The sequence below is a fragment of the Hemicordylus capensis genome, chromosome 4 (genome assembly GCF_027244095.1).
Source record: "Hemicordylus capensis ecotype Gifberg chromosome 4, rHemCap1.1.pri, whole genome shotgun sequence".
Lineage (NCBI taxonomy): Eukaryota > Metazoa > Chordata > Lepidosauria > Squamata > Cordylidae > Hemicordylus > Hemicordylus capensis.
Window position 1 is genome coordinate 222,808,078 of NC_069660.1, and position 27,840 is coordinate 222,835,917.

The following is a 27,840-nucleotide window of genomic DNA, read 5'->3' on the forward strand; positions in this document are numbered from 1 at the left end:
AGTTAAAAAGCTGAATTGTACCTATTAGGACCTGCATAAATATATTTTAACTTCCAATAAATATTATTGGAAATAAAACTTACTGCATCAGGTTTCATGTAATATTTGCTTCTAAGAGACAGGCAGAGAAGTGTATAAACTGTGCAAAACAAAGCCTTGGATTTACAAACAGGTATTGTGTACAAAACATGCTCTCAGATAACTTTTCTGTATGAACACAGTCTCAGCCAGACTCTGAAAAGTCCACCTCTGTCAAGAGGACAGAGGAATCGCCCCACAGAGGGAAGAAGGGGCTATGAAAGACAAGCTCACCTATTTGGGAAACGACAGCAATGCCGAACCTAGTGGCCAATGGCCTACTTTGGAGTGGGGGGTGAGGGAGAGAGCTAAGTAAAGGGACATCCACTGCTCGGTTGACAGAGAGAGAAAAGCAGGTGGGGAAAGCCAAGAAAGTCTTCTGCTAGGGCTTCTCCCCCACCCTGCTGCACCACTCTATTCTCTCCCCACCATTCCACCATTCTGCAGCTCCATGAACTCAGCCAGCCAACCAGCCTGCAATCCCTCCTGCCACCCCATCTTTCTCCCTGTCCTCTCTTTCCCAAACAGTCCCACTCTTACTCCATCCCTGGTCACTGAGCAAGAGCATCTGCATGGAGCAGCTTCTTAAAAAGCAACCCCTTCTCTCAGCGGTTGGCAGCCACTGAAGTGACTCTGGGGTGCATCATGGCGCCTAACTGCACCCCAAATGAACAGCTGGGCAGTGTGTGGAGGCTACACTCCTTGCTGGCTTCCCAGGAGAACTGCCAGGGAGCTGTGAGGGCAGAGGAGGGAAGGAAGGAGAGGAGAGGAAGCAAAAGTGGAGACCAGAGAAAAGGAGGCAGAAGAGGGGAGAAAAGAGACAGAGCAGAGTAGGGGGCTGCATGATCGATCTCTTCCTCGCCTGACAGCTTGGTCAGTCTGCCAGTGGGCTCTGCACACCGCACAGGCAGCTTGGCTGAGGTGCTGTTGGGAGCTGTACCCCACACCCACTTCAGCTGCTGCTGCCACTAGCAGTAACACACTTGCCTTCCTCTGCTCTCTTCCTATTTTCCTGCACAGGCACAAACTCAGCCTCTGCCAAGTGAGAGCGGCAACGCTGCCGCCCATGGGAGTGCCTTCGGGTTTCTTCTGGGAGTGAATATGCTAATTACATAGGACAAGATTTGGTCCGGCATTTACAGCGTTTGTGAGTGTCAGATCTGCCGCCCGTCCTTGCGACGCACATTGCTTTAGAACTTGTCTTTGCACACAACACACTGAGGCAGAGGAAGTCCCCTCTTGGACAGTAGTGGGACTGCAGTCAAATCCAGTCTAGTAAGATTTCCAGCAGCGAGAGGGAGAGAATGAAGTAGAAGAACAGATTGCTTGTTTGCGCTGGTTCAGTGGAGGGGGAGCGGCGCCCTTCCTGCCCTTAAAGATCAGCCACTCATGGTGGAATTTATTATCACTTTGCAATAATTTAGTGAGTTATTTGGATTAACTTTTTGTCATCTCAGTTTGGGAATTCAAAACAATAATTAGAGACATTGCAGGTCACTATGCCTCTCACTTCAGTTTCTGGACTCTTTCATATGAATGGCATTTAGACAATACTGTATATATTGACAAGGAATTTGTGATTCACTTATTAAAAGCTATGAAAGCTGTGCTTGTACAATTTTGAAATAAGAGGTATATCTTCATTGAATATTATTGGCTATTCAAGAGTCACAACCCAATGTAGAATTAGGCATGCTTAAATCTATAGATTTAAGAGTATTTAAGTACGCTTAAGTCTGCGTGCTTGTAGCTGTAGCCAAAAGCCTGTGATATTGCCATTATGAAGAAACTCATAGGAACATAGGAAATTGCCATATACTGAGTCAGACCATTGGTCTATCTAGCTCAGTATTGTCTTCACAGACTGGCAGCGGTTTCTCCAAGGTTGCAGGCAGGAATCTCTCTCAGCCCTATCTTGGAGACGCCAGGGAGGGAACGTGAAACCTTCTGCTCTTCCCAGAGCGGCTCCATCCCCTGAGGGGAATATCTTGCAGTGCTCACACATCAAGTCTCCCATTCATATGCAAACAGGGCAGACCCTGCTTAGCTATGGGGACAAGTCATGCTTGCTGCCACAAGACCAGCTCTCCTCTCCTAGCTCCACTCAGCTCCAAGTAACCCTGGAGAAGGCATAACCAACAAGCTATTCATTAGTGTGCTCTCTCTTTGGTCCAAGCCTATGAAATAACAAGAGATCTCATCCTATTAGATAGAAGGGGTAGTGGGAACTATCACAAAAATAATTATGGGGAAAGTAGCTGCTTGTTTACATATGCAGGATGTTTATGTGGCACAGGGAATTTGCTTATTATGGCAGAATAGGGAACTGTACAGGACAACTTCAAATATGACTAGTGGTTTCTCTGAGTAGTAAAAACAGGTTGATTACTTGTAACAAGCCACCTAATGGCACAGCAGAGAAATGACTTGATTAGCAAGTCAGAGGTTGCCGGTTCGAATCCCCGCTGGTATGTTTCCCAGACTATGGTAAACACCTATATTGGGCAGCAGCAATATAGGAAGATGCTGAAAGGTATCATCTCATACTGCATGGGGGAAGGCAATGGTAAACCCCTCCTATATTCTACCAAAGACAAACCACAGGGCTCTGTGGTTGCCAGGAGTCAACACCGACTTGACAGCACATTTTACCTTTACCTGTAACAGGTAATATCTCTGGTGATCCATGTTTTCTCACAACTGAGTGACTACCTCTGGAGAGGGAGGTGGGTGCTAGTGAGTTAGAGCACTTTCTTGAGAACTGCTCGACCAAAGTTAGCCTCAGCAGCGGAGTGGATAGCTACAACATAGTGCTTCAAAAATTGTAGGTTTGAAGACCATGTGGCGGCCTTGCAGATGTCAGCCATACTGATGTAGGCTGCAGAGGTAATGGGCCCTGACTCTTGGTGGGGACTGGACCACTTACTGTCTGTAACAGGAGAAAATGAGTCCCACTAGCCAGTTGGAAAGTCTTTGTCGGGAAACTTAAAAGCCCTTGTTGGAACCCGTGTAGGAGATCAACAGTTTATTGGAGCAGCAAATATGTAGTCAATGTAGTAAAGGAAGCATCTATGGACGTCCAGGGAGTGCATGGAGCGTGGCGTAGAAGGATTGACAAAAAAGGTAGGCAATGTGATAACTTGGTTCAGGGTCAGAGGGAGACGAGCAGCAGCCCGGGTTCAGCCTGCCATCGTGGTCCTAGCCCCACCCCCTGCATCAGACACCATGACTTCAGACGCAGGGGGTGTAACTTAGCTTGGAAACAGGGCCGTGCAGCCCCATTTGCGAGTAAAGTCCAGCCAGCGCCACGTTCGCAGAGCAGCCAGAGCGCTCTCCCTGCCTTTTAAAGGCTGGATTTTGCTCATAAATGGGGCCACATGGTCTCATTCGTGATCAAAATAATGACCCTACGTCTGATATCAGATGCAGAGGTACGACGTGCAGCCCCTGTGGAGCGGCGGCCCGTGTTCTTTGTATCCCTTCGCGCAGTGGTGGCTCCACCCGTGTCTTGGTTGGTGTGAAAGTTGGTGACAACTTTAGGACAGAAGGTGCGGTCAGGACGTAGCACCATTTTATCTAGATAGAATTTCATGAATGGTGAATCAGCCCTCAGGGCTGAACACTCAATGACCTGCCAGGCTGATGTAATGGCTATGAGGAAGGCAGTCTTGAGTTTCTTCAAGGAAGACAAGAGCAAGTGTTCATAGGGAGACTCAGTGAGCGAGGAGAACACAAGCGATAGGATCCAAGGCCCAACTGGTTCCCTTACCATAGGTAATTTATGCCCTTCAGCAAACGCTTGCAATCCAGGTGGACCAAGACTGAACAATCATCCCACCATGCATGATGTGCTGAGATAGCAGCTAGGTGTACTTTCAGAGATGCTTTTGACAGACCCATCCTTTTAAGAGAGGTCAAGTACAGAAGAATTTGCCTGAAGGAAGCAGAGGAGGGATCAATGTCCCTTGTTGAGGTGTGGGACATGAAGCATTTCCACTTACACATGTAATTCTTCTTGGTGGAAGCCTTCCTCTCGAGGAGGATCATGTCTGGTAGTTTAGCCTCCACGCCATCAGGTTTAGGGTTCCTAGGGAGTGGTGGAGGACTTGGCTGGCTTCCCTGGAAAGCAGATCCTTCCTGCATGGGAGAAAATGGTGTTGGTCCTTGGACAGTCTCAGGTGTGTGGGAAACCATGGCTGCCTGGGCCACCATGGGGAGATAGGATGCATTTGGTCTGTTCCTGGAGGATTCTGCTTTCCTGGAGGAAAGGGCAGGAACATCTAGAACAGGCCTTCCTTCCATGGGACTTGAAATACATCTCCCAAGGACCTCTGACCAATGCACTGAACAGTTTATTGGAGCAGTGAATATGTAGTCACTGTAATCAAGGAAGCATCTACGGAATGTCCAGGGAGTGCATGGAGCGTTCCAGAGGAGTAGAAGGACTGACAAAAAAGGTAGGTAATATGATATCTTGGTTCAGAGTCAGAGGGAGATGAGCGGCAGCCCGGGTTCAGCCTGCCACCGTGGTCCTAGCCCCGTCCCCTGCATCAGACACATCTGATGTCAGATGCAGACTCTTGAGCAGAAAGATCGACACTTTGCATTGTCTTGAGTGGCAAACAAGTCCACCTTGGGGCGTCTACAAGAGATTGAACAGGTCCAGAAGGACTGTCTTACTGAACTTCCATTCGTGGATTGCTGAGTGGGCCAAATCACTGCTCAGAGATGCAAGGATATTGTCCACTTCTCTTATGTGGAGAGCCATGGGATGAATGCCATTGGTTAGACACTACTCCTAGAGTTGCAGAGCCAGGTTGTTTAGGGACCTCAATACAATGTCATGCTGGAAGTTTTTATAGGCAATCGGTGTTGTGTGGTCCAGAAGAATATGGACAACTCGCCCCATAGAACGGGAAGAAAGGCCTTTAAGGCCAGAAATACTGCCAGGAGATTGAGGAAATTTATATATAGTTCTTGCTGTTGGCTGTTGCGTAGGCCCTGAGATCATAGATTGCAACAGAGGGATTCCCAGCCCTGTAGTGAGGCATCCGTCATTCGCATGCCTGATGGAGAGTGAAGGTGAAATGAGATGCCTTAGAGAGGAAAGTTGCCATATTCCACCATTGCAGAGATTGAAGGACATATGGTGGTATCATTAACCATTCTGTTTGCTTGTCTAGGTTTGGGTGGAATGCAGAGAGGAACCAGAGCTGCAATCTGCACATTTTCAGACAAGCGTGAGCAACCACAGTCATACAGGATGCCATCAGTCCCAACAGGCATTGTATGGAGCAGGCCCTCTGCTTGGGAGAGGCCTGAAAGGTAGATATCGTGTTGGCAATAGACAGGATTCTGCCCTCGGGGAGGTAAGGATGCTTTGAGGTCACACCCAGGACAGCGCCAATATACAGTAAACAGTATTGAGGCATGAGATTGGACTTCTTGAGGTTCACGGTCAGGCCCAGATCTGCGAGGAGATAAAGAGTAAACTGGACATCAGAACAAAGGGAGGATTCACTTCTTCCAGTCAGAAGCCAGTCATCAAAGTACGAGTAAATAGAAACACCCTGTGGAAGCAGGTGGACAATAACTGAACCCATACATTTGGTAAATATTTGGGGTGTCATGGATAAGCCAAAATGGCAAGACCCTCTACTGATAAGCATGGGAGCCCAGACAGAAACAGAGGAACTGTCAGTAGTGCAGGCATACTGCAAAGTAAGTGTCCTTTAAGTCTAGTGTCACAAACTATTCCTCCTCAGATAGGAGAGGGAGAATGGCCTGCAAGGAGAGCATCCGTAACTTGCTTACATGAACAAATTCATCAAGCTTCCTCAAGTCCATAATAGGGTGAAAACTCCCATTGTGTTTTGGGGCCTGGAAGTACCTAGAATAGAAACCACTGTGCACTGCCTCAGGTAGAACAGGTTCAATGGCTCCTTTCTGTACCAGGGTAGTGACTTTCTCTTCTAAAGTAGGAGTAGAGTGGGTGTACTTTATTCACATATACATGGGCAAAAAGCCGAATTCAATAGCATAGCCAGAGGCAATTATGCTCAACATCCAGGCGTCTGATGTTACTCAACACCAGGAAGGAAGGGGGAGTGCAAGACAGATAGAGTGGTGTGTGGAGGTAGGGGGCCTTGGGAACTTCCAGGACTTCACAATCAAAATGGTTGCTTAGCCTGGTCCTGTTTACTTTTTTGCAGCTGGCACTGACGTTGGTAAAGGTGCCTCAAGTAGAATTTGAAGCTGTGCCTAAAGTCCCTTCATTCTTAAGGTTTGGCCTAATAGCTTTGCCTATTAAAGTTGTGGTACCTTTGAGAAAAGGATGACTGTTGAGAAGATGGAGCAAAGGTTTCCTGGCTTCTCTAGTGTCTCATCTGTGTCTTAGCAGAAAAGACCTTCTCCATCAAAAGGCGAAATCCTGATTTTGTCTTTCATTTTGGACTCCAGTGGGGAGGAGCACAATCAAGCATGATGTCTGAGACAGAACCAGCACCTTAGACTCTGTTTCTGTCAGGTGCTTGGCAGTACTAAGGTGCTAGTGCATCAAGTCAGCAGACTTAGACAATGTCAACAAATACATGGAGCTAAAGGAGCCAGACAAATTTGAGAAGTCCACTTTGAAGTCATCCAGTGTTAATTTTTATCATCAGTGAGCGGAAAGAGTTTTGTTCTGGGTGGCAGTATCAAGTCAGTGTGCGCCCTGTTTCCCCTTCTCCCCGGCTGGGAAGCATTGCCCCGTTTTCCCCTCCCTCCTGGCCAGGCTTTGCCCCTCCTTTTAACCTCTGAAAGCCCACTTTCCTCCATGTGGAGGAAAGCCGGAAATGCGCTACAGAGAGTAGAGCCCGTGCAGTCACTTGAGGGGTAGAGTGGGGAGGGGTGGAAGGAGCTCACTGTCCCCCATCCCACTGTACTCCAGAGCAGTGGGCTGCTTTGCCCGGCTGGGGGGGGGGCACAGCAGCTGGGGAGAGGGGGAAACGGGTGCCGGGCAGTTGGCGTAGCAGAGACTGTGTACCTGCCAGAAACTGCTGCGCGGGGCCCTGGAGTTTACGCCTTAGAGGGAACAGTGAAGTAATTCCATAATCAGTGACGGAATTTAACCATACCGGCCATGTAGTTTGCAATCTTGAGAGGCAGGAAGCAGAATAAAATCTTCTCCCTACAGCATGCTTGCGGCCTTCCCTGTCAACAGGGGCAGAGTGCTTCTGCGCAGGCACAGACTGGAATGGTTGTTGACATAATCAACAACCAGAAAATTGGGGGCTGGGGGCTTAAATAAGAATAGGCAAGAGGATTCTTGAACCCTGTATAAGTTTTCTAACTTCTTTGGGGGCACAGTAGATGCAACAGGTACTTCCCAAGCCGCTTTGGAAGTGGCAACCAGCACAGGCAACATGGGCAGAGCTGATGGATAAGCTGTGGTAGTTGATACCACAAAATCATGAACAAAGTCCTTGACCTCAGTCGTAGGTGCTGAGATCTCTAGGCCAAGGACCCTGGTCATTTCTGCTACCTGCACCCAGTAGGACCTCAGTAAGAGAGGTAGAAGGGACAGAAGCCATTTGGTCATCAGGTGACGTTCCTGATAGAGTCTCAGTCAATACTTCCCCTGACGATTCTGAAGATTCACCATCAGAAAGGGAAGGCTTGGAGATGGATTGCACTGTGTCTACAGGCTGAGGCAGTTCCTCAGGAGGAAGAACTGGTTCCTTGGGCTGGTTCCCTGGATGTTCTCTTCAAGGGGGAATGGGTCACTAGAGAAGAATGTTTGCTGCAGTCCACATGAGTGGCAGGATGTCTGAAAGTGCCAGTAGGCTCTAGTGTACCAGGTTCAGATAGCAGACCTCTTTCATAATCTTCTACCAGCGGGTCATCATAGGGAAGACCTGGAGAAACAAAAAGGGTGATTTCTCTGTATCTTGTCACGAAGGCAACCTGAATCAAAAGCAGCAAGAGAGCTCAGGTAACTGAGAGGACACTTTGGTAGGTGAGGAGCCAAATAATGGCAACATTTTTTCCAAGTATAAATTGGAGACCATCTAGGTGTCTGGTGAAGCTGATGGAGTCTTGGGCACAGCAGCTGTCATCAACATTCAGTCCCTTAGTAATAAGGAAACCTTTAACAGCTGCAGTGGAGGGTGCTGCATTTGTAGAGCCCAGTAATTATTCCAACTGGTGCTTAGACAGAACAGATGCAGTTTGGGATGGATACAGAGGGGATATTAGTCCTTTGATATCTGTGCCTGCACCACCCCCTTTAGGAGACTGGCCGGGTGTCGAGGCCGGAGAGATCACAATGGGTGACTGAGGCTGTGAAGAAACAGCTGAAAGGCGACTCACTGATGTCATCAATACTGTTGACATATGTGGTTTGGCCGGCGTTGAGACTGTCAAGGTTGTTGGCAGCGTCGACAGAGTGATCTTTGGCAGAGGCTCCAATGCTGAATGCTTTGATGTTGAGCAGAAGGCAGACATAGTTGCAGCTGATGTTAATGGTTTTGTGTCTGCGGCTTCCTTCGATGTTGGCTCAGATGAGAGGGTCTTTGAAGCTCCTGATTATGGCAGGAAGGACCCCTTTGGCGAGGTGGTGGACAGGGATGGCACGTGTGGCAATGCAGCGGCTGATCCCGACACTGACTTCAAAAATAAAGGAGAGGACACAGCTGTGCCTGACGCCGATCTCAATGTTGTTTAAGAGGAGTGGTGGTACTTGTGCTCAGGCTGGTCTTTGGAATAATCTTCCTACTTCCTCCTCCTCTTATGAGTATGGTCCCCCTGCTTTTTGACCAATGCTGGCTTTTAAAAAGCTGAGTCTTCATGGTGTTTAGAAGAGCTTGATGATGAAGGACCAATGCTGACGCTCCCGACGGCACCAATGACAGTGGGCTCAGCCGGGGCATCGGCGGCCGGGGGGGGGGGGGGGGGACAAAGTACATTTTCAGAGAGTGGCTCTAAATTCTCTGTACTTTCTGGTCTGCTTGCTGAAGAAAAGGCAGATTCTACAACTACTGGTGTTGTAGCTTTCCCTGGGACATATCAGGCAGTCATCACGCTTGCCAGAGGACAGTAATGTTCCTCTGCAAGACTTACAACACTTGAAAGTTTTGGGATAATTCATAGAGATGTGAAGGACTGGCTGAGTCGTAACCAGAATTTCACCACAGTCGCCAAATTTAAGGGAAAGACAATGGGTAGTTATAAAACAGTCTGGAGTTAAATGGAAGGGCACCAGTATTTAACTCGAGGGGAAATCCGAGCAGGTATTCAAGGGCCAGTCTGAGTCAAAAACAAAGAAAAAATACAACTAACCAGAAGGAGGATCTGACACAATAGTCAAACACAGTCCAAGTCAAGCTGAAAGTAAAACAAAGATGATTTTTCTTCACAGGAACGAGCGAGGGACAGGAGCAAGAATCTTTGTGTTGCAGTGAGCATGGCAGACGAGAAGACACTGAAAGGGAAGGCGCTCTCCTGCCTATTTTAACGGGTGCTCCCTTGTGCCTCAGAATGCCAGAGAGTGCCTATCGGAGCTAAAGATTCCTCCGTGGAGCTACTGTGCAGGTGTACAAGAGCCAGTTGTGAGGGAACATGGATCACCTCAGAGATTTGTGTTTTCACTGGTTCCTTAAAAAAAAAACCTTTTTAAAAACTCAACAATCAAATTATAAAACACAACATTGCTTCAGTTATTAAGGGGTGGTGGTATTAATATAAAAAATAAACACTGACCTGCCATCCTTTGATTATTCTGCATTTATTTTTCAGTGTTGTGACTGAGAAGTAAAAACAATTCAGAACTTTGCCAGTAAGGGTGAAATTAGAGCAGATGCTTACCTATTGCACATGTACGTTTCCCCGTGTGGTGTTGCAACAATTTCACAATGTGAGCTTTTTGGGTGGGTGAACATCGGCAGCATACAACAGCTGGACATTGACAAGCTAGTTCTACAAATTCATGCTCATAGTACTTCAAACAGACCTACAAAAATAAATATATTAAAGGGTGCGTGCGTGCTTGGTATTCAATAAGATCTAGCACTACTTTTAACGTCTACAAAAAAGGGATCAAGCATTTAAATTTTCAGTATTAATCCCACAAGCTAGAGGTCTGGTGGAAATCATAAATGCTTCTCTGAGGGAGGGCAGGATGCCTCCTTGTCTTAAGGAGGCAATCATTAGATCTCCTCTAAAGAAGCCTGCATTAGACCCCTCAGAGTTGAGCTATTATAGGCCTGTTTCCAACCTCCCATGGCTGGGCAAGGTAAATGAGAGGGTGGTGGCCTCTCAGCTCCAGGCGGTCTTGGAGGAAACTGATTATCTAGACACATTTCAAACTGGTTTTTGGGAGGGCTATGGAGTGGAGACTGCCTTGGTCGGCCTGATGGATGATCTCCAATTGGGAATTGACAGAGGAAGTGTGACTCTGTTGGTCCTTTTGGATCTCTCAGTGGCTTTCAATACTATCAACTATAGTATCCTTCTGGAACGTCTGAGGGTGTTGGGGATGGGAGGCACTGTTTTACAGTGGTTCTGCTCCTACCTCTCGGATAAATTCCAGATAGTGTCGACTGGAGATTGTTGCTCTTTGAAATCTGAGCTTAAGTATGGTGTCCCTCAAGACTCCGTACTTTCTCCAATCTACATGAAACCACTGGGAGAGATCATCAGGGGACTTGGAGCCGGGTGTTACCAGTACGCTGATGACACCCAGATCTACTTCTCCATGTCAACTTCTTCAGGAGCTGGCATATCCTCCCTAAATGCCTGCCTGGAAGCAGTAATGGGCTGGATGAGGGAGAATAAACTGAGGCTGAATCCAGATAAGACAGAGATACTTATTGTGCAGGGTCAGAACTCTAGAGACAATTTTGATCTACCTGTTTTAGATGGGGTCACACTTTCCCAAAAGGAACAGGTTCACAGTCTGGGAGTACTTCTGGAGTCACATCTCTCCCTGGTTTCTCAGGCTGAGGCGGTCACCAGGGGTGCTTTCTATCAGCTCTGGCTGATACGCCAGCTGCGCCCGTTTCGCGAGATCAATGACCTCAAAACAGCTGTACATCTGTTGGTGTCCTCCAGACTTGACTTTTGTAATGCGCTCTACGTGGGGCTGCCTTTGTACGTAGTCCAGAAACTTCAGTTGGTTCAGAATGTGGCAGCCAGGTTGGTCTCTGAGTCATCTCGGAGAGACCATGTTACTCCTTTACTGATGGAGCTACACTGGCTGCCAATAGGTTTCCAGCCAAAATACAAAGTGCTAGTTATAACTTATAAAGCTCTAAACAGCTTAGGCCCTGAGTATCTAAGAGAGTGTCTCCTTCACTATGAGCCCCACCGCCCATTGAGGTCATCTGAGGAGGTCCGTCTCCAGTTACCACCGACTCGTTTGGTGGCTACACAGAGATAGGCCTTCTCGGTCGCTGCCCTGAGATTGTGGAATGCGCTCCCTGCTGAGCTATGATCCTCCCCATCTCTGGCAATTTTCAAAAAACACCTGAAAACCCTTCTTTTCACCCAAGCTTTCTCAGCTTCGTAAATTTTTTAGGTTTCAATCTCTTGTTTATTTTTAAATATAAATATATAAATAAATAAATATGTGTGTACCATGGACTATAGCCAGAAGTCATGGCCACGGTCCATTCATTTTGCTGTAGCAATTTCCACCAGTGGAGAGATAAGCTGCTGTGATGTCTAAAACGTGGCTTGTTTCTACAGTGGGAACTGTGATGTCAAAACCAGTAAGTGGATCTATGGCAGCATGCATGTGTTCCTTCTCTGGATCCTGGTCACCATATATGACTCTGTTCATTTTGGTGTACGTTATGAGGGCATGTAACTGAAATGGGGAGATTTGAATGAAAAGTTGGCTTGGGTCATATGTAAAAGATTTGAAAAACTATTCGAGTGACACAGTTACAGTAAGAGGCTGGTCACAATCACTAAATGTGATGTGTTCAGTTCTCAGCTGTTCCATTTTGATCTCTTCCCACTACGGTCCTCAATCATTTTGCATGCTATGCAGTGAATGGATGTGAAAACAATAAAATATACACATTAAAATGGCCCTTGTATTTTAATCCAACAACACAAAACACCACATTAAATATGTAAATACAGTCCTCTTTTTGGGAAAAAACCCCTCCTACTGAATATCTTTACAAGTATTACAGGTTAGAGTACCCCTCAGTCTCTTGCTGCAGGAAGGAGATAAACAAACAGCACTGTGAGCTGCCTGCTATTCTTTGCAGCTTCTTTCTGTCACCACCACCACCTCTCAAGTGTTCTATGCCAGGGGGTCTCATCCTCTGGTACTCCAGATGTTGCTGAAAATGACAATTCCCATCATCCCCAGCCACAATAAATTGTAGCTGGGGGTGGTGAGAGTCGTAGTTCAGCAACATCTGGAGAATCACAGGTTGGGAACCCCTGATATATGCAATCTGACCAGAGGGCCTGGTCTGACTGCCAATCCTCAGGCATAGTCCTCATACAACTTGGTACAGGGGATCTGCATCCTTAGCACCAGACTAGACTGCCCCATTAACTACTCTTGAAGAATACAAAGAAGGACAAGTTAAGGAGCAGCTAGGTGTGTGGACACTGCTGAGGTTCCCCGAGCAAGGTGTCATCAAGCCTTAAAGAATGCCAATTCTTAAACTGTCCTCTTTCGAGATTCTAGCAGTGCCTATACAATGTCTTTCGAGATTAGCAGTGCTGCCTATGTATCCCTGTAAACTGAAACTTTCAAGCATGGATGTAATGTCAACGCCCTGAGCCAGTTTTGGAAGGGCGGTATATAAATTAAATAAATAAATTAAATAATGAGAGGGCAGTGTAGGATACTGGGTTTTTGTTAGAAGGTCCAAGAAATGGAAAACTATTAGGACATTGCAGCCACTCACTGAAATTTTTTATTATCTTCAGCAGGAAAGCTCTCTCTCTCTCTCTCTCTCTCTCTCACACACACACACTTTTTTGGTGATAGAGAGGACAGTGCCAGACAAAAGAATAACTGGGTACCAGATCTTAATTTGGTTTAGATTTATAGTATGAAGTGTTATATGATGTAAAACAAGTTTCAGACTTGTTTCACCCAGGGGTGTTGCTTAGGACTTGTTTTGGTAGTCTACTGGCAGGTGTATTTTAAAAATAATCATTTAACAGTGCTGTCAACTGACAAAAGCCAGGGCCTCACCTCCAGAGAGTCTCCAGATATAACCAAAGCACAGTCATGTTTCCTTCTGAATGCATTTAGCTCCAAGTGAGCTTCCACGCGGTTGGTTACCTTAATTAAAAAAAGAAGTCAAGTTCAAAACTACTATGTTAAATACATTGCTACAGATATACAACTACCTTTTACTACAATCAGAAATCCTCCAACTTCCCCCTGCACCCCCAGTCTCTTAAAGATTGAGAGTGAACATATGAATGGTTCCAAAAACTGACAGCAGCACATTTTGGTCCTCATTTCCTCTACTCTACTCCTGCAATAAATGTTGCTTTCCATTGCCATTCCCCCCTTTTCTGTGGTGATTGTACATACGTATCTATTTATGGCGGTGTGGTATAGTGGCTAGATTGGACCATGCACAAGCAACACTTGTTGTTGAGAATGGGAGGTCCACAAGTGCCTCACCTATCCCTATCCTGTGTCCTTCTTCATGCAAGTTACTTATCTACATGGTTAAGCTTGCACTCGATTGGATTGAATCTCAAGTCCTGTTTGGGCAATATAAGAACTGGGGATGCTGTGCTTACTGGGTGGCTCCAGTGTACTAACCACAAGAAGAATCTTTTCCACAGGTATAGCATTTGCCTCTGCATACAAATACGGTCACCACTGATAGCGTGGATACAGAACGAGCTCTACCTCCACTGGTGGTTTAGCATAAGCTGGAATTTGTTGTGAAACAGACTCAACCATATCCTGGCTTGTTCACAAGCTATGGTTCAGGTGTCACAACAACTTTGGTATGTTCACCTATCACAACAAATTCCAGCTTGTTCCAAACCATCAACAGAAGTAGAAAATGTTCTAACATTGCATTCAAAGGGTAGGGGTTAGCAAGTGAGCCCCAGGCTCACAATAGTTATGTTAAATGATGATTAAACAATGGTTTAGCGTGTCTGAAACAGGCCATTGATAAATCACATGTTGCAAGTTGAAATATTTTCAACAATCTATTATTACTACTGTCATAATTAGAATAAATACCTAACTCAAACTAAACAGATTTTCTTCAGAACAATTAATTTGTGATGATACAACTCAAAAAGGTCAATGATGATTGATTTTAAGTTTTTCCCCCCAGAACCATCAATAATTTAACCACAAAGAGGAGACTGCAGGGCCTAATTTGCCATTCTGAGGTTTCAGAACAAACCGTATTTACATATTAATTATATTCAAATAATTATTTCTGTGCATGCAAGAGCCTCATTTGGAATGCAGACATATGAATATCTGATTACTTAAAGACTGGAAAACTTTTTCTTTATTTCGAACGTAGTCAAATTACAAATACATCTCAAGTTATCCTTCCCCTTCCCTTTATTTAGCAGGGGGAGAGTAATTGGCCATATCCACCCCCAGCACAGTACTTCCAGTTACTGTTGCTGGTGTCTATCTTATGTTTCTTTTTAGAATGTGAGCCCTTTGGGGACAGGGTTCCATCTTATTTGTTTGTTATTTCTCTGTATAAACCGCCCTGAGCCATTTTTGGAAGGGCGGTATAGAAATCAAATTATTATTATTTCTTGTTTACACAGTCAGACAGGTGTTATTGACGGAATTATTATTATTATTATTATTATTATTATTGATCTCAACTCTAAGCACCCAGAAGATATGCCTTTATTTGTATGCACTGCTTAATAAATCTATGAAGAACCAGGTTGACTCACCTGTAGTTGTTCTCAGAAAGGTTGCAGGGGAGTGATTTTTATTTTAACGATGAAAATATTTCTATCCTTTCTTTCTTTTCACATAAAGGACCCCCAAAGTGACTAACAATAATGGTTAATGCAATAAAATAATAAAATCAACAGATACATTAAAAATGGATCAAATAATACTACTAGTACTGTACCACTGCTAAAGTAAAGTGTGCCATCAAGTCAATTTTGACTCCTGGCACCCACAGGAGTGGTTTTCTTTGGTAGAATACAGGAGAGGTTTACCATTGCCTCCACTCGCGCAGTATGAGATGATACCTTTCAGCATCTTTCTATATCGCTGCCGCGTGATATAGGTGTCTCCCATAGTCTGGGGAACATACCAATGGGAATTCGAACCAGCAACATTCTACTTGTTAGTCAATCATTTCCCCGCTGCGCCACTTAAGGTGGTTGTATAGTGCTACAAATGTTTATATACCATTGTTCAACCAAGTGTTCAAAGTGGTTTATATAGAAAAATAAATAAATAGATTAAAAAGGATGGCTTCCTGTCCTAAAAGGGCCCACCATCTAAAAGACAGCAGACAAATGCTTGCATAAGAGAGAAGAGCATTTTAACTATTGCCCAGGCCAAAAGCAAGCTACAATAGTAGTGTTTTGACTCAGCATCTGAGGACCAGGAAAAGAGGGAGTCACCATAAACCTCCTGGGTGAAAGCATTTCAAAGACTAGGTGCTTTCAAAGTATTTCAAAGCCATTAAGAAGGCCCTGGTCTGGTGTACCTGCCCACCATACTTCAGACAGCAGTGGGATAAAGAGCAGGGCTTCTACCAAGGATCTGAATTTGTGGGTAGGTAGAATGTGTGGGAAGAGGCAGTCTTTTTGATATCCTGTCCCCAAATAGTTTAGGGCTTTAATGGTCAAAACTACCACTTTGAATTGGAAACAGACTGGGAACCAGGTGTGACTCAAGCCCTGCCTTGAGGTGATACAGTTACCAGCCACGTGCAATTCTTGGTCAATGGCTCTTCCCACCCCGCTGCCTGCCCTTCCCTTCCAGTACACAGAGCCCAACTCTTCCTACTACCACGTGTCGCTTGCAGTGCATGGTACACATAGCTCTGTGCGCCAGAGGAGCTCTTTCCTCCTCCCTCACCTGGCTATCAGAGAGGGAGCTCTCTCTTCCTCCTTCCCTTTCCCCCCTCACTGACCTGTTGCTGTTCTGACTCCTCATGCCACTCCCTTGCTTTTGGAAAGGCAGGAGGTGGGGAATAAGGAATGGAAGGAAGTGTGGATGAGTAGAGGTTTGGGTTGGTTGGGGAAATGGCTGCAGAACTGCTGCCAACGCCAAGTAATGGGGCAGTGGTGGGGGGAGAAACTGGTGTGAAGAGACACAGTGAGGTGGCCAGCAGAGGCAGTGGATGATGGGTACAGGGAGCCCATTGCCAATCCATTCCCTGAGGCAGCTACCTCACCACACCTCATCAGTGGGCTGGTCTTGCTGGAATCCAGTGAAGACAGAACGATATAGAGAAATAGGATTTGAAAAATGGGCCTGAGTCAGAACTCTTAACTACTATACTGTGTACCAGCTGAAGTTTCAAACACTCTTCCAAAGGCAGACCGGTGTACAGTTTGTGCAGCAGAGCAATCTGTATGTAACTATGGCAGTTTAAGAGAATTGACTTTCTCTGAAAGAGAGCAATCACAGGAGATTGTGGTTGCCCAGAGCACAAACCTTTTTTTTTTAAAGTTCACAAACCACCAGACAGATAGCAGTTGGAATTCCTTTGCCGGAGAAAATATAAGGGCCAGAAATATGGCCATTTCTCACCCCATTACGTTTGACAAATTGGCTAACTAAGATAAGGGATGAGCTGCTCATGAGTAAATAAAAGACGTGCCTCTTGCACCTGGGACATCATAGTATTGATATAGCAAACAAACGTAGTCCCATTCTCCTCATATACATCCACACAGCCTGCTGTTGCCTTTGTCCAAAAGGACTCACCTGCAGTGACTCATCTACCCCTACAATGGACACTTTTGTTTTGCAAGGATCTCCCTGCCCCACAAAGTGGGACAGACACCTGATTGAACCAGCAACTGCCTCAGGGCATGTTTTGCAGTATATTTGCCCCAAGAGAGCTACATGGAATCAGAATCCGTCCAACTCTTGGAGGCTGCTAGCCATGGACTCTCACACAGAGGCTAGCTGTGGCTACTGCCCCTCACCCATCTTCCCCACTGCACCCCACTCTCTGCTCATGAGGAGGCACCTTGTCTGACCTTCATGTACCCAGGAAGGATAGGTAATACTAATATCTCCAGCCATCTATCCCTAAGCTTCCTCGCCTCTCTCTCTGCCTCCCTCCCCACTCTCCAGGCACTTCCTAGTAAAAGCCTCTAATTAGACACTTCTGAAGTAATGCTGCAGCCACCTAATGGTGCAGCAGGGAACTAACTTGCCTAGCGAGCAAGAGGTTGCCAGTTCGAATCCCTGCTGGAATGTTTCCCAGACTATGGGAAACACCTATATCGGGCAGCAGCAATATAGGAAGATGCTGAAAGGCATCATCTCATACTGTGCGGCAGGAGGCAATGGCAAACCACTCCTATATTCTACCAAAGACAACCACATGGCTCTGTGGTCACCAGGAGCTGACACCGACTCAACGCACAACTTTACCTTTAAAGTAATGCTAGTCAAAGTTATTGAATTTATAAGCAAATACTTGTGCCTTCTGTATTGCCCCATTTCTACCCTGAATAAAGCTTTGAAACTGTAATTACGCCTCCTCATCCTTTCCAATACACCAGACTTGCTTAAAGACTGTGATAGGACTGCACTCCAATCTGGGTTAATTTCCCCACTTTAGCCCAAAAGCATCGCCAAAGCATCTAGCCAGCAATTCTGTGGGGTTCTGGTGACAATGTAAATGTTCTCCTGCAAAGTTCCTATTTGGTCTGCTAGGGGAAACATACTTGTATGTGTGTGTAAAAGTATGTGCAGGAAGATCCTTTATCAGATCTCTTGTGTCTCATCTAGTTTGGCCCTTAAACTAAATTAAGCATTCTGCATTGCTTACACTATCAGGAAAATGTTTCCAAATAGTTACTGCAAAGACAGTGAGCAGGTTTGGCTTCACTGTAGTTATTGTCATACATGAAGTAAAGCTGGAACAGAAAATTTTTCCTATGTATGTGGCTTGTGCAGATGTGATCCTGCATGTATTAAGTCAAAACATGTCATGAAAAACAGATGGCAAATCAAATTAGGACAGCAAATGATATCCACAGGAACCCATTAATAGTAAAATAGAATTAAGTCTCTTATACATATCAAATAGATACAAAATAAATGATCACATTATACAATACCCATTATATAATATTTTACACAGTAAAAGGTGACTACAAGTATTTATAGCAATACTTACAGGCCTGAAAATGTGAATGTCTTGTGCTCTGGACACTAAGTGGGAGCTTTTTGCAATGCAAGTGGCAGTCTCCAGTTTATCTCCTGTTAACATCCATATCTATAGAAGTAATTTTAGAACTAGTTTTAATTGATGAGGAGGCATATATGATGTCACTATTTCCCCACAGATCTAAATTTCTACATACATCTTTGATGAATGGTATTTTTCTCTACACCTTAATATCAATAGTCATAGTACTATGCATGTATATAGCACATGAAATGCTCAATGAACCTTAGTACACGTTTTTTAACCCTTAAAAATGTCACAGAAGGTACTTTATTATCATTACCCCATATTGTTAGTGGAAGTCAAGGATAAATGTAGTGTGTCTAAGGAAACTTAATGAAATTATTATTCAGGTGAGGTTTGTACTGAGGTATGCCTGAATGTTATCATCTACCAAGCTACCCGTCTAAGGTCTGGGATGCTTCTTCATGTGGTAGCCATTGCAACACAAACAAGCTTGCAAATGGCTCTGTACTCATGTAATATTTCAGACAAACATTTAGAGAATACTGTATGTACATGGGGCTGGTCAAGAAGCATCAATGTGCATTCTAGGGTATGAGACACGTAATAGTTTCCTACTGACATTAAATAAGCCCTCCACAAAAAGTGACAACATAGCTGTGTTGTACCAAGTCAAGAGCTCCTCCCTCCCTCCCTCCCTCCCTCCCTCTCATTCATTCACTCTTGTCAGTCTACTCCCTGCTCTGCAGAAGGGTGTTCAGTATCTGAATGCTCCCTATATTTGCTATTTCCCGTAAGGCAGGGGTTCTCAACTTGGTTCCCAGATGTAGTTGGACTACATCTTCCATCATCCCCAGTCACAACAGCCTTTGCTATTGTGGCTGGGGATGCCGGCTGTAGCCTAATAACATCCGGGGACCCAAGTTTGAAAACCCTTGCCATATGGAAATAAACTGGATCCTCAGTTACCTATGGAAATACATCTACCATACAAAGACAACAACAAATTAATGAGCAGGCAAAGAGTAATTATTAGTACCTTTATTCCAGCATTTCGTAGCATCTCCAGAGTAGGCCTAACATCAGCCTGTAATTGGTCTTCAACTCCAGTAAGACACAGTAATTCCATTTCTCTTTCCAAACTCTCCACAACTGCAGCCACCTTGAGGGCTCTGTCATGTAAACTTAATTTTGCTTGGTTATATCGATTCTATTTGCAACAAAGCAAAACAAAATTTAATTCTGCGGCTTCTTGTAATTTTGAAAGGTTCTTCATGTTTCAGAATGTTGACAATTCTGAATTAAACCATAAGTGATCAGAAAACAGAGGGGAAAACAATGCTTATAGCCTATGGGATCGATCTGGAATCTTGAGATTCAGACCACTTGAAATGTATATATCTAGCAGTCATTGGTAATGGAAGGTTTCAAAATATGATAATGTGTCTCCTAAAGGCAGAAACTAGAAGACAAATAAAAGTTATCAAATTTTGATTTGAATTGGCCTAATGACCAGAATAGCTGGTCTTGTAGTAGCAAGCATAAAAAACCCTTTGCTAAGCAGGGTATGCCCTGGTTGCATATGAATGGGAGACTATATATGTGAGCACTGTAAGATATTACCCTTAGGGGATGGGGCCACTCTGGTAAGAGCAGAAGGTTCCAAGTTCCCTACCTGGCATCTCCAAGATAGGACTGAGAGAGATTCCTGCCTGCAACCTTGGAGAAGCCACTGCCAATCTGTGTAGACAATACTGAGCTAGATGGACCAATGGTCTGACTCAGTATATGGCAGCTCCTAGGTTACTAATATATGATGAATCTTAAGTTACTACAGATAGATGAAAGCCTCATATGACTGGAGAGGACCAGTGGTCCCTCTAATTTTTTTCATCTCTGTGCAGAATGAGTTTTGTTCTGGGCGGCAGTATCAAGGCGGTGTGCACACACCTGCATGTAGAAAGGGGCCTTCCTGATTCAATCTGAGTGGGATCTAAAATGAACTGAGCGGACATCCAAAAACTTGTGAATGTGTGCACATGTGCACGCCTTAGAGGGAACAGTGGAGAGGACATGTCCCATTTCCTTACTTGCCTCTTGCTTCCTGAATGTCATGGCACAGAAGTAAAGATACATTACTCTGAGTAAGTGCAGACATTACTATAGTCAGCATCTGTAGACAAATAGAAGCTCATTTGAGCAGTCTACTTGTATGAGCAATATAACACAATAGGACAAAACTCACAGAACACAGCAGCTCATCTACCATGATTAGAAAAGTCACAAGGCATTGATAACAGAAAGGCTTCTGGGGTTCCTCATCAGACCAAGGTAAACCAAACCTTTCAGAAGGGAGGGGACACAGTGGTAGTGCAAGGCTTACAGGTATAATGTTGTAGCTTCCTGGCTCAATCCCATTATAAGTCAAGCTGTAATCCTCACAGTTTGACTCCTAATGAGTTCAAGCTTGATGTCAGACTTCCCAAACATAATCGGAGCAGCAAGAGATGTAAGGCAGACTTCGTGGCAGTGAAACTACAGCTTTAAGGAATCTATTGCTTCTGGGAATTGTAGTTTTCAATTTCTTCTGGCTCAACTGATTAAGCCAAGAGGAATAGAATACTACAGTTTTCAGGGTCCCTGGTAGTAAAAAATTTCTAAGTATGACAGGAGCTCCCATTGCTCCTGAGGACGTCAGAGAGCTTAAGGAAAACAATGTTGCTACCCTCTTTGTTGGATGGTTTCCCTCCCTTCACAAAAGTCATGGAAGAGTTTGAGGTGGAGAGAGAGAATCACTGGTGATGGCAGTGGGCTGGGAGGAGAGCCAGTCCACGGCTTGGACTCAGAGCTTTTCTGAGGTTTCTTCGAAAGTTATTGGAACAACTCTGAGCTTTCTCACAGAATTCCTTGAGAAAGCCTAGAAAGACAAACGCTTGGGTGAAGAAAAACAGGTTGCTCACCTGTAACTTATGATCTGGTAGAGATCCGTCGATATCCATAAGAATGGGTTCTGCGCCTGCGCAGGAGCCGCACGGTAGCTATGCCTGAGTTTGTTGAAGCGCCTAAGCCACGCCCCCATGCTGGAGCGTGCTATATAAGGCGTGGCTGAGGCACGAAGTCCCTCAGTTCTTGGACGACTGCCGTGGAGGACGATCATCAAGCAGGTAAGTTCATCCATGACTAACTTGAGAGTTTTAAAGATCCGAAGGGAGCCACACACTGGAACGCACATAGACACAGCACTACTGCAGAGGGGAGGTAGGAAGGGTCTTATGGATATTGATGGATCTCTACCAGATCATCAGTTACAGGTGAGCAACCTGTTTATCTGGTTCGAGATCCATCGATGCCCATAAGAATGGGTGTTTAGCAAGCTCCATAAGGAGGAGGGAGCAGTAGTTGCTAGTGTAACACCTGTTTTAAAACACTCCTCCTAAAGGTAGCCTCCACAGCAGAGCGTACGTCTATGGCATAGTGCTTCACAAAAGGGAATCCTGAGGACCAGGTAGCAGCCTTACAGATGTCCTCAAAGGAAACTCCCAAAAGGTGTGCAGCAGAGGAAGCATGGGCCCCGGTGGAGTGGGCCTTAATGGTTTCTGGAAGTGGTTTGTCTTGTAAATGATAGGCAAACAGAATAAGTTCCACCAACCACCGGGACATCCTTTATCGTGAAATTGGGGAGACCTTAGAAGGCACTTTATAAGATATGAAAAGACATGTAGACAGCCTGAGTGTCTTCATGCGATCCATGTAGAATAGGAGCGCAATCCATGGCATGCAACATACGTTCTAGGGTAGAAGTAGGGTTCCTGAAGAAGGTTGGCAAGATGATATCCTGGTTTAGGTGGAAATTGGAAAAAAATTTTTGGCAGGAACGAAGGGTCCCGATGCATGCGAACCTTGTCTGGATAGAATATCGTGTAGGTAGAGTCCACTCTGAGGGCTGCGAGTTCACTAACATGTCTAGCTGTTGTAATAGCAACTAGGAGAGCCGTTTTCCAAGAGACCAATCTCAACGAAGAGGTGGCCATGGGTTCAAAGGGAGCCTGGGTCAATGATGACAAGACCAAGGAGAGGCTCCAAGGTTCTACTGGAGATTTGATTGAAGGGTAAACCCGTGAAAGGCCTTTTAGGAAGGCTTTGCTTAATGGGTGTGGAAATAATGTACTTCCATTGCATCCCGGGTGGTAAGAGTTTAGGTCTGAGTTAGGCTTAGGTCCGAGTTATCTAAGAGAGCGCCTTCTTTTATATGATCCCCACCGCATGTTAAGGTCATCTGAGGAGGTCTGTCTCCAGTTGCCACCAGTTCGTCTGGTGGTGACGCAGAGGCGGGCCTTCTCTGTAGCTGCTCCTGGGCTATGGAATGCACTCCCAGAAGAAATTCATAATTTGAGATCATTGCTGTCCTTCAAGAGAGCCCTTAAAGCGTACTTATTTGGCCTGGCCTTCCAGAGTTTTAAATGATTAATTGTTTTAAACTGTTGCCCTGATTTTCGGGGCTTTTAGCTGTTTAATTGGTTTTATTGTGTTTTAATAGTTTGATTTTAATTGTTAATTTGTTTTAATTGTTTTTATCATGTTGTGAACTGCCCTGAGCAATTTTGGAAGGGCAGTATATAAATCTAATAAATAAACAAATAATAAATAAATAAATAAATAAGTAAGATGACAGGGCGGCTAGATGTACCTTCAGGGACACATTGGCTAGTCCTTTAGACTTTAGAGTTGTGAAGTAACGTAGAACCTTGCGGATCGAAGCACGTTTAGGAAGGAACCCCCTGGTGCGTGCGTAGGTCTTGAAGCGGCACCATTTGCTCTGGTAGTTTTGGCGGGTGGATTCTTTCCTACGATTGAGTAGAATATGATCTAGCAGACTATCCGCCAAACGGTCAGGTGGAGGGTTCGGATGCCTGGATGCAGAATGTGACCCCCATCTTGAGTGAGGAGATCTGGACGGAGAGAAAGGTATTTGTAGCAGTTCCTCACCAGTCTGCGTACCTGTGGAAACCAGGACTGCCTTGGCCACCAAGGAGTCACTAAGATGCAGTTGGTTGGATTGGACATTAGGTGGGCTACCACTCTGGGTATCAAAGGTAGGGGAGGAAACATGTAGGGTGTCTCAGAAACCAATCCAATTGAAAGGCATCCCCGAGAGATTGAGGATCTTGGCCCACCCTTGAGCAGAAACGGACACATTTCGTATTTTCTGAGCAAGCAAAGAGGTCCACAGTGGGTCTCATCCATAGGTTGAAGAAGGGAGATACGACTTCCAACTGGAGTTCCCATGCGTGTTGACGACGTGCAGGAAGATCCGGCTGAGGTCGTCCGCCAGGGTGTTGACTAGGCCCTTGATGTGAACAGCTATTGGATAAATTTGATGCTGAATGCAGCAGTGCCATAACTGTGTACTGAGAACGCACAGGCTGCAAGACACTGTTCCTCCTAGGCGATTGATATAGGCTTGTGCAGTCGTGTTATCGAGGTGTATCTGGATGACTTTGCCATGAAGGATCGGCAGGAAGGCCTGTAAAGCCTGGAAGACAGCCAGGAGTTCCAGGAAGTTGATATGCAGCTGGGCTTGCTGTGGGGACCACTTCCCTTGGATTTTGTGGTTATTGCAGTGGGCTCCCCAACCTTGTAGGGAGGCATCTGTGGCCATCCAGATCATAGGTGAAGGGGTTTGGAAGGGGACTCCACTGAGCAGGTTTTTGCAATTCGTCCACCAGGTGAGAGATCGGAGTACCTGAGGAGGAAGCAAAAGGCGCTTTGCTTGACTGTCCCTGGCCGGATGAAACACTGACAAGAACCAAAGCTGAAGCTTTCACATTTTCAGCCGTGCATGATAGATTACTGTATTGCAGGATGCCACGCAGGCCGAGCAAACGGGCCGGTTGCACAGGCTGTTGGCGGAACTGGGAGATAAGGCCCTGAATGCAGGCGAATCTCTCCTCGGGAAGGAATGCCTTCTGTAGTTTTGTATCCAGGATTGTGCCTATGTAGGAGGTCACTGGTGTCGGTTCTAGATGTGGCTTCTTCCAATTTCCTTGGATGCCTAGATCGCAAAGTAGGTCCAGCACATATTGGATGTGCGAATGTAACTCGTTTTTGTCCCCCGCCGCCAGGAGCCAGTCGTCTAGAAAAGGATAGATCGCCACACCCCTGGTCCGCAGGTGAGCAATCACTACTGCCATACATTTTGTAAACACCCTCGGGGCGGTGGATAGGCCGAAGGGCAATACATTGTATTGAAACACTTGGGGACCAATGGTAAACCGAAGGTACTTGCGGTGACAAGGTCTCATGTTGATATGAAAATAGGCGTCCCTGAGGTCCAGTGTCGCAAGCCACTTTTCTCCATGGAGTAGCGGAAGAATCTGTTGTAATGCCATCATACGGAACTTTTTGAAATGGATGGATCTGGTTCAGGAGGCGGAGATCTATAATGGGCCGAATGCCCCCGTCCCTCTTGGGGATCTGAAAGTAACAAGAATAGAACCCTTCCCGCCTGTCTGCCCATGACACCGGGGCAATAGCCCCTTTCTCCAAGAGCTCCCTCACCTCCTGACGCAGTGTGTCTGAGGGAGGCATCAGTCTTATTCCCGAGAAGAATGGCAGGGTCTTGAATTCGATTGCATAACCGGAGGTTATAATTTTCAGGACCCACTGATCCGATGTTATATGGTGCCATGCGGGGTCATGCTTTGCCAGCCTGATGGTAGGCTGGGATGGAAGGTTGGAATAATCCGCCAGGACAGATGTTAGAGCCCCCGCAGGCAGGAAAAGGGGGATGTAAGGAGTCGGGGAGTTGCAAGGTGTCGATGGGCGGTCCTTGATCTCAAAGATGCTTCTGGGTGTCCCGCGGCTTTGTGCGCTGGGACTGAGGAGCCTTTTTCTTTTGATAGTACGGGCAGCGCTAATAAGAAGAGTAGGGTTTTCTGAAATTGAGCCTATCCTGATTTTTGTATGAGGAACAGAACTTGCCATAGTTGTTACGGTAAGAGGATGAGGATGTTGAGGTGGACGGATGGGAGGTAAAAGTCTTTGCAGTGAATTTTGATTTTTTGAGCTGCTCCATGGTCAAATCTTTTGTCTCACTAAAGAGACTGGAACTATCAAAGGGTAACCCTTCTATTTTATCTTTCATGTCCAATTGGAGGCCAGTGGACCTAAGCCAGGCGTGCCTTCTTAATGTAATGGCTGCTGTCATCGCTCTTAATTTGCTTTCCGCCAAGTGCTTCACAATACTAAGTTGCCTACGAGTCAGGTCCCCAGAGTTCTCCAGGGTTTGGCGAAATTTTTGCTTTGAAATCTTCAAAGGAGAGTAAGTCCAGGTCAGATTCCAACATTTCCCAAAGGCCATGCGCATATTTAGCCGTGCAGGCCGCATAATTTGCCACCTTAATAGACAGACACGAGGTTGAATACACCTTTCACCCCAGCAAGTCGAGCTTTCTACCCTCCTTGTCAGGAGGAACTGTATATCTTTTTCCAGTCTTAGAAACCATGGCGCAATCTATTACAAGGGAGTTGGGTGCTGGGTGTTTCAAAAGGTAACCATTGTCTTTCTCTTGAACCCTATATAGATTTTCCAATTTCTTAGAGGTTGGAGTGGAGGTATGTAGCAACTCCCAAGCACACTTGGTGCCCTAGTGATAACAGGTAACATTGGCAAAGCCACCGGGGCTCTGGACTGTGACTTCAGCAATAGAATTGTATACTGGATCGTCAATGGTGGCCAATTGAGAACAGATATCCAAGCCCAGAGCATCAGCCATAGCACGAATTTGTTTGTGATAGGCTTTAAGTTCGTCATTTGGAGAAACATAAGTCACGGGAGCTACATCCGTAGGTGGCTCCACAATTGAACTAGCATCCTCCGAAATGGATTCAAAATCAGAGGATCCATAATGTTCGGAAGGAGAATCAGGTGGTGGACGATCCTTCTCAGCCGGGTGAGAGGTCTGCGTAGAAAATGTAGACATAGGGGCTTGGGTCGATGTCTATGTGGACTCTGTGCGAAAGAGGACTGCTGGGGTCTGAGAAGCCCGCTCGACAACGGTTGGAGAAAAGGTTTGGGTGGCTACTGACTTGGTTGCAGGACGGGCCGGTGCCAAAGGCCTCCCAGGTCTATTGTTCCCATCCCCATATGGACCATCAGGAGAAGAGGCACCAAGGGCGGAATGTCTGTATCCACAGGAATGCCAAGGAGTCGATGGACATAAGTGGCTGGGTGATATAAGAGCTGAACGAAGCGGCGGTTCTAGGTCCATTGATGGGAAACCCGTGAACGTTGAGTGGGTACTCGATGTCGAGTCCAGACGTGAAAGGAGAGACCGAGTCGCTGCCGGGAGAGATTCCTCGGCATCGACATCGATGATTTGAAAAGCTGGCAGAGGTGCTCGGCATCGAGGGGTGACCTGCGTAGAAGCTGAGAGGACTGGAATATGCAGTGCTGAAGGTAAACGAACAGTAACCTGTGGCATTGCTGGAGAGGCTGAGGAAGCCAAAGGCGTTGGGGCAGGAGAAAGAGCTCTAGCTGTAGGCATCATAGAGTGTGCGGGCGATGAACAATACCGCCGGCTGCGGTATCAGGGGTTCCTCGGCGTTGAGGACTATCGGTGTTGATGGACCTATTGGTTCGGCATCCAACGTCGACATCAAAGCAACTACTGGCTCGACATCCAATGTTGATATCGAAGTGGAATCCTTCGCAGCCAAGGGTGCAGAAAGCGAGGGAGAATGGGTCGATGTTGACGGCTGTGCTGAAGAAGAGGACGCTGTATGATCCCGAGGTCCTTCCTGATCCTTTCTACGCTTTCCGTCATGCGGAGGAGAGTAGTCTTGACCTCGTCATTTAGAAGCCTTATCACGTTCCACCGAATGGTGTGATGACTTCGAAGAAGAAGCAGAAGATGAAGACAAGGAAGGCTTAGACTATGAGGGTGTTGATGTCGAAGACCTCTCCGACGTCGAGTGTTTCCTCGAAGTTGAATGTTTCTTTGACGTCAAAAGCTCTTTGGTTGAGTCGGTAGCAGAGGATTTCTGACTGCTCGATGCTGAAGAGGGTTTTGCCCTCTTTTGCGCAGGTGTGGAGTGCGCAGTTGACATCGAGGGGCGTGGAGTGCCCAGAGTCGAAGGGCTCGAAACTTCATCATAAATTGCTGCCTGAAGGTTTAGCGCCTGATTCTTTCAAGTCTGTTTTGAAAAGGACAGATATATTTTACATGAGGAGACATTATGCTCCTCTCCGAGGCACAACAGGCAGAGGTCGTGGAGGTCCTTTGAAGGCCGTTTTGCCCTACAGCCTTTGCACCATTTAAACGACTATTTTTCATCAGCCCTAATCGCAGTCTTAGCCATTCCGTGGTCAGTTTGCCAGAAGTCACCGAAGCCAGTCTGA

General features: G+C 45.9%; 1 protein-coding gene across 5 annotated transcripts in view; it reads right to left on the reverse strand.

Annotated features, from left to right (window-relative positions):
- ATP9B (ATPase phospholipid transporting 9B (putative)) overlaps positions 1–27,840 on the reverse strand; it is a 282,460-nt gene that overhangs the window by 22,517 nt on the left and 232,103 nt on the right. For all 5 annotated transcript variants that reach the window (XR_008306909.1, XM_053249182.1, XM_053249183.1 and 2 more), the window contains 4 exons: positions 19,480–19,650; positions 18,426–18,524; positions 13,283–13,372; positions 9,922–10,066 (listed from right to left, as the gene is read on the reverse strand). Coding sequence is in view for 4 of the 5 variants with exons in the window: in XM_053249182.1 (XP_053105157.1) it covers positions 9,922–10,066; positions 13,283–13,372; positions 18,426–18,524; positions 19,480–19,650 (505 nt within the window). In the remaining variant the exon portion in view is untranslated. The remainder of the gene's footprint in view (positions 1–9,921; positions 10,067–13,282; positions 13,373–18,425; positions 18,525–19,479; positions 19,651–27,840) is intronic.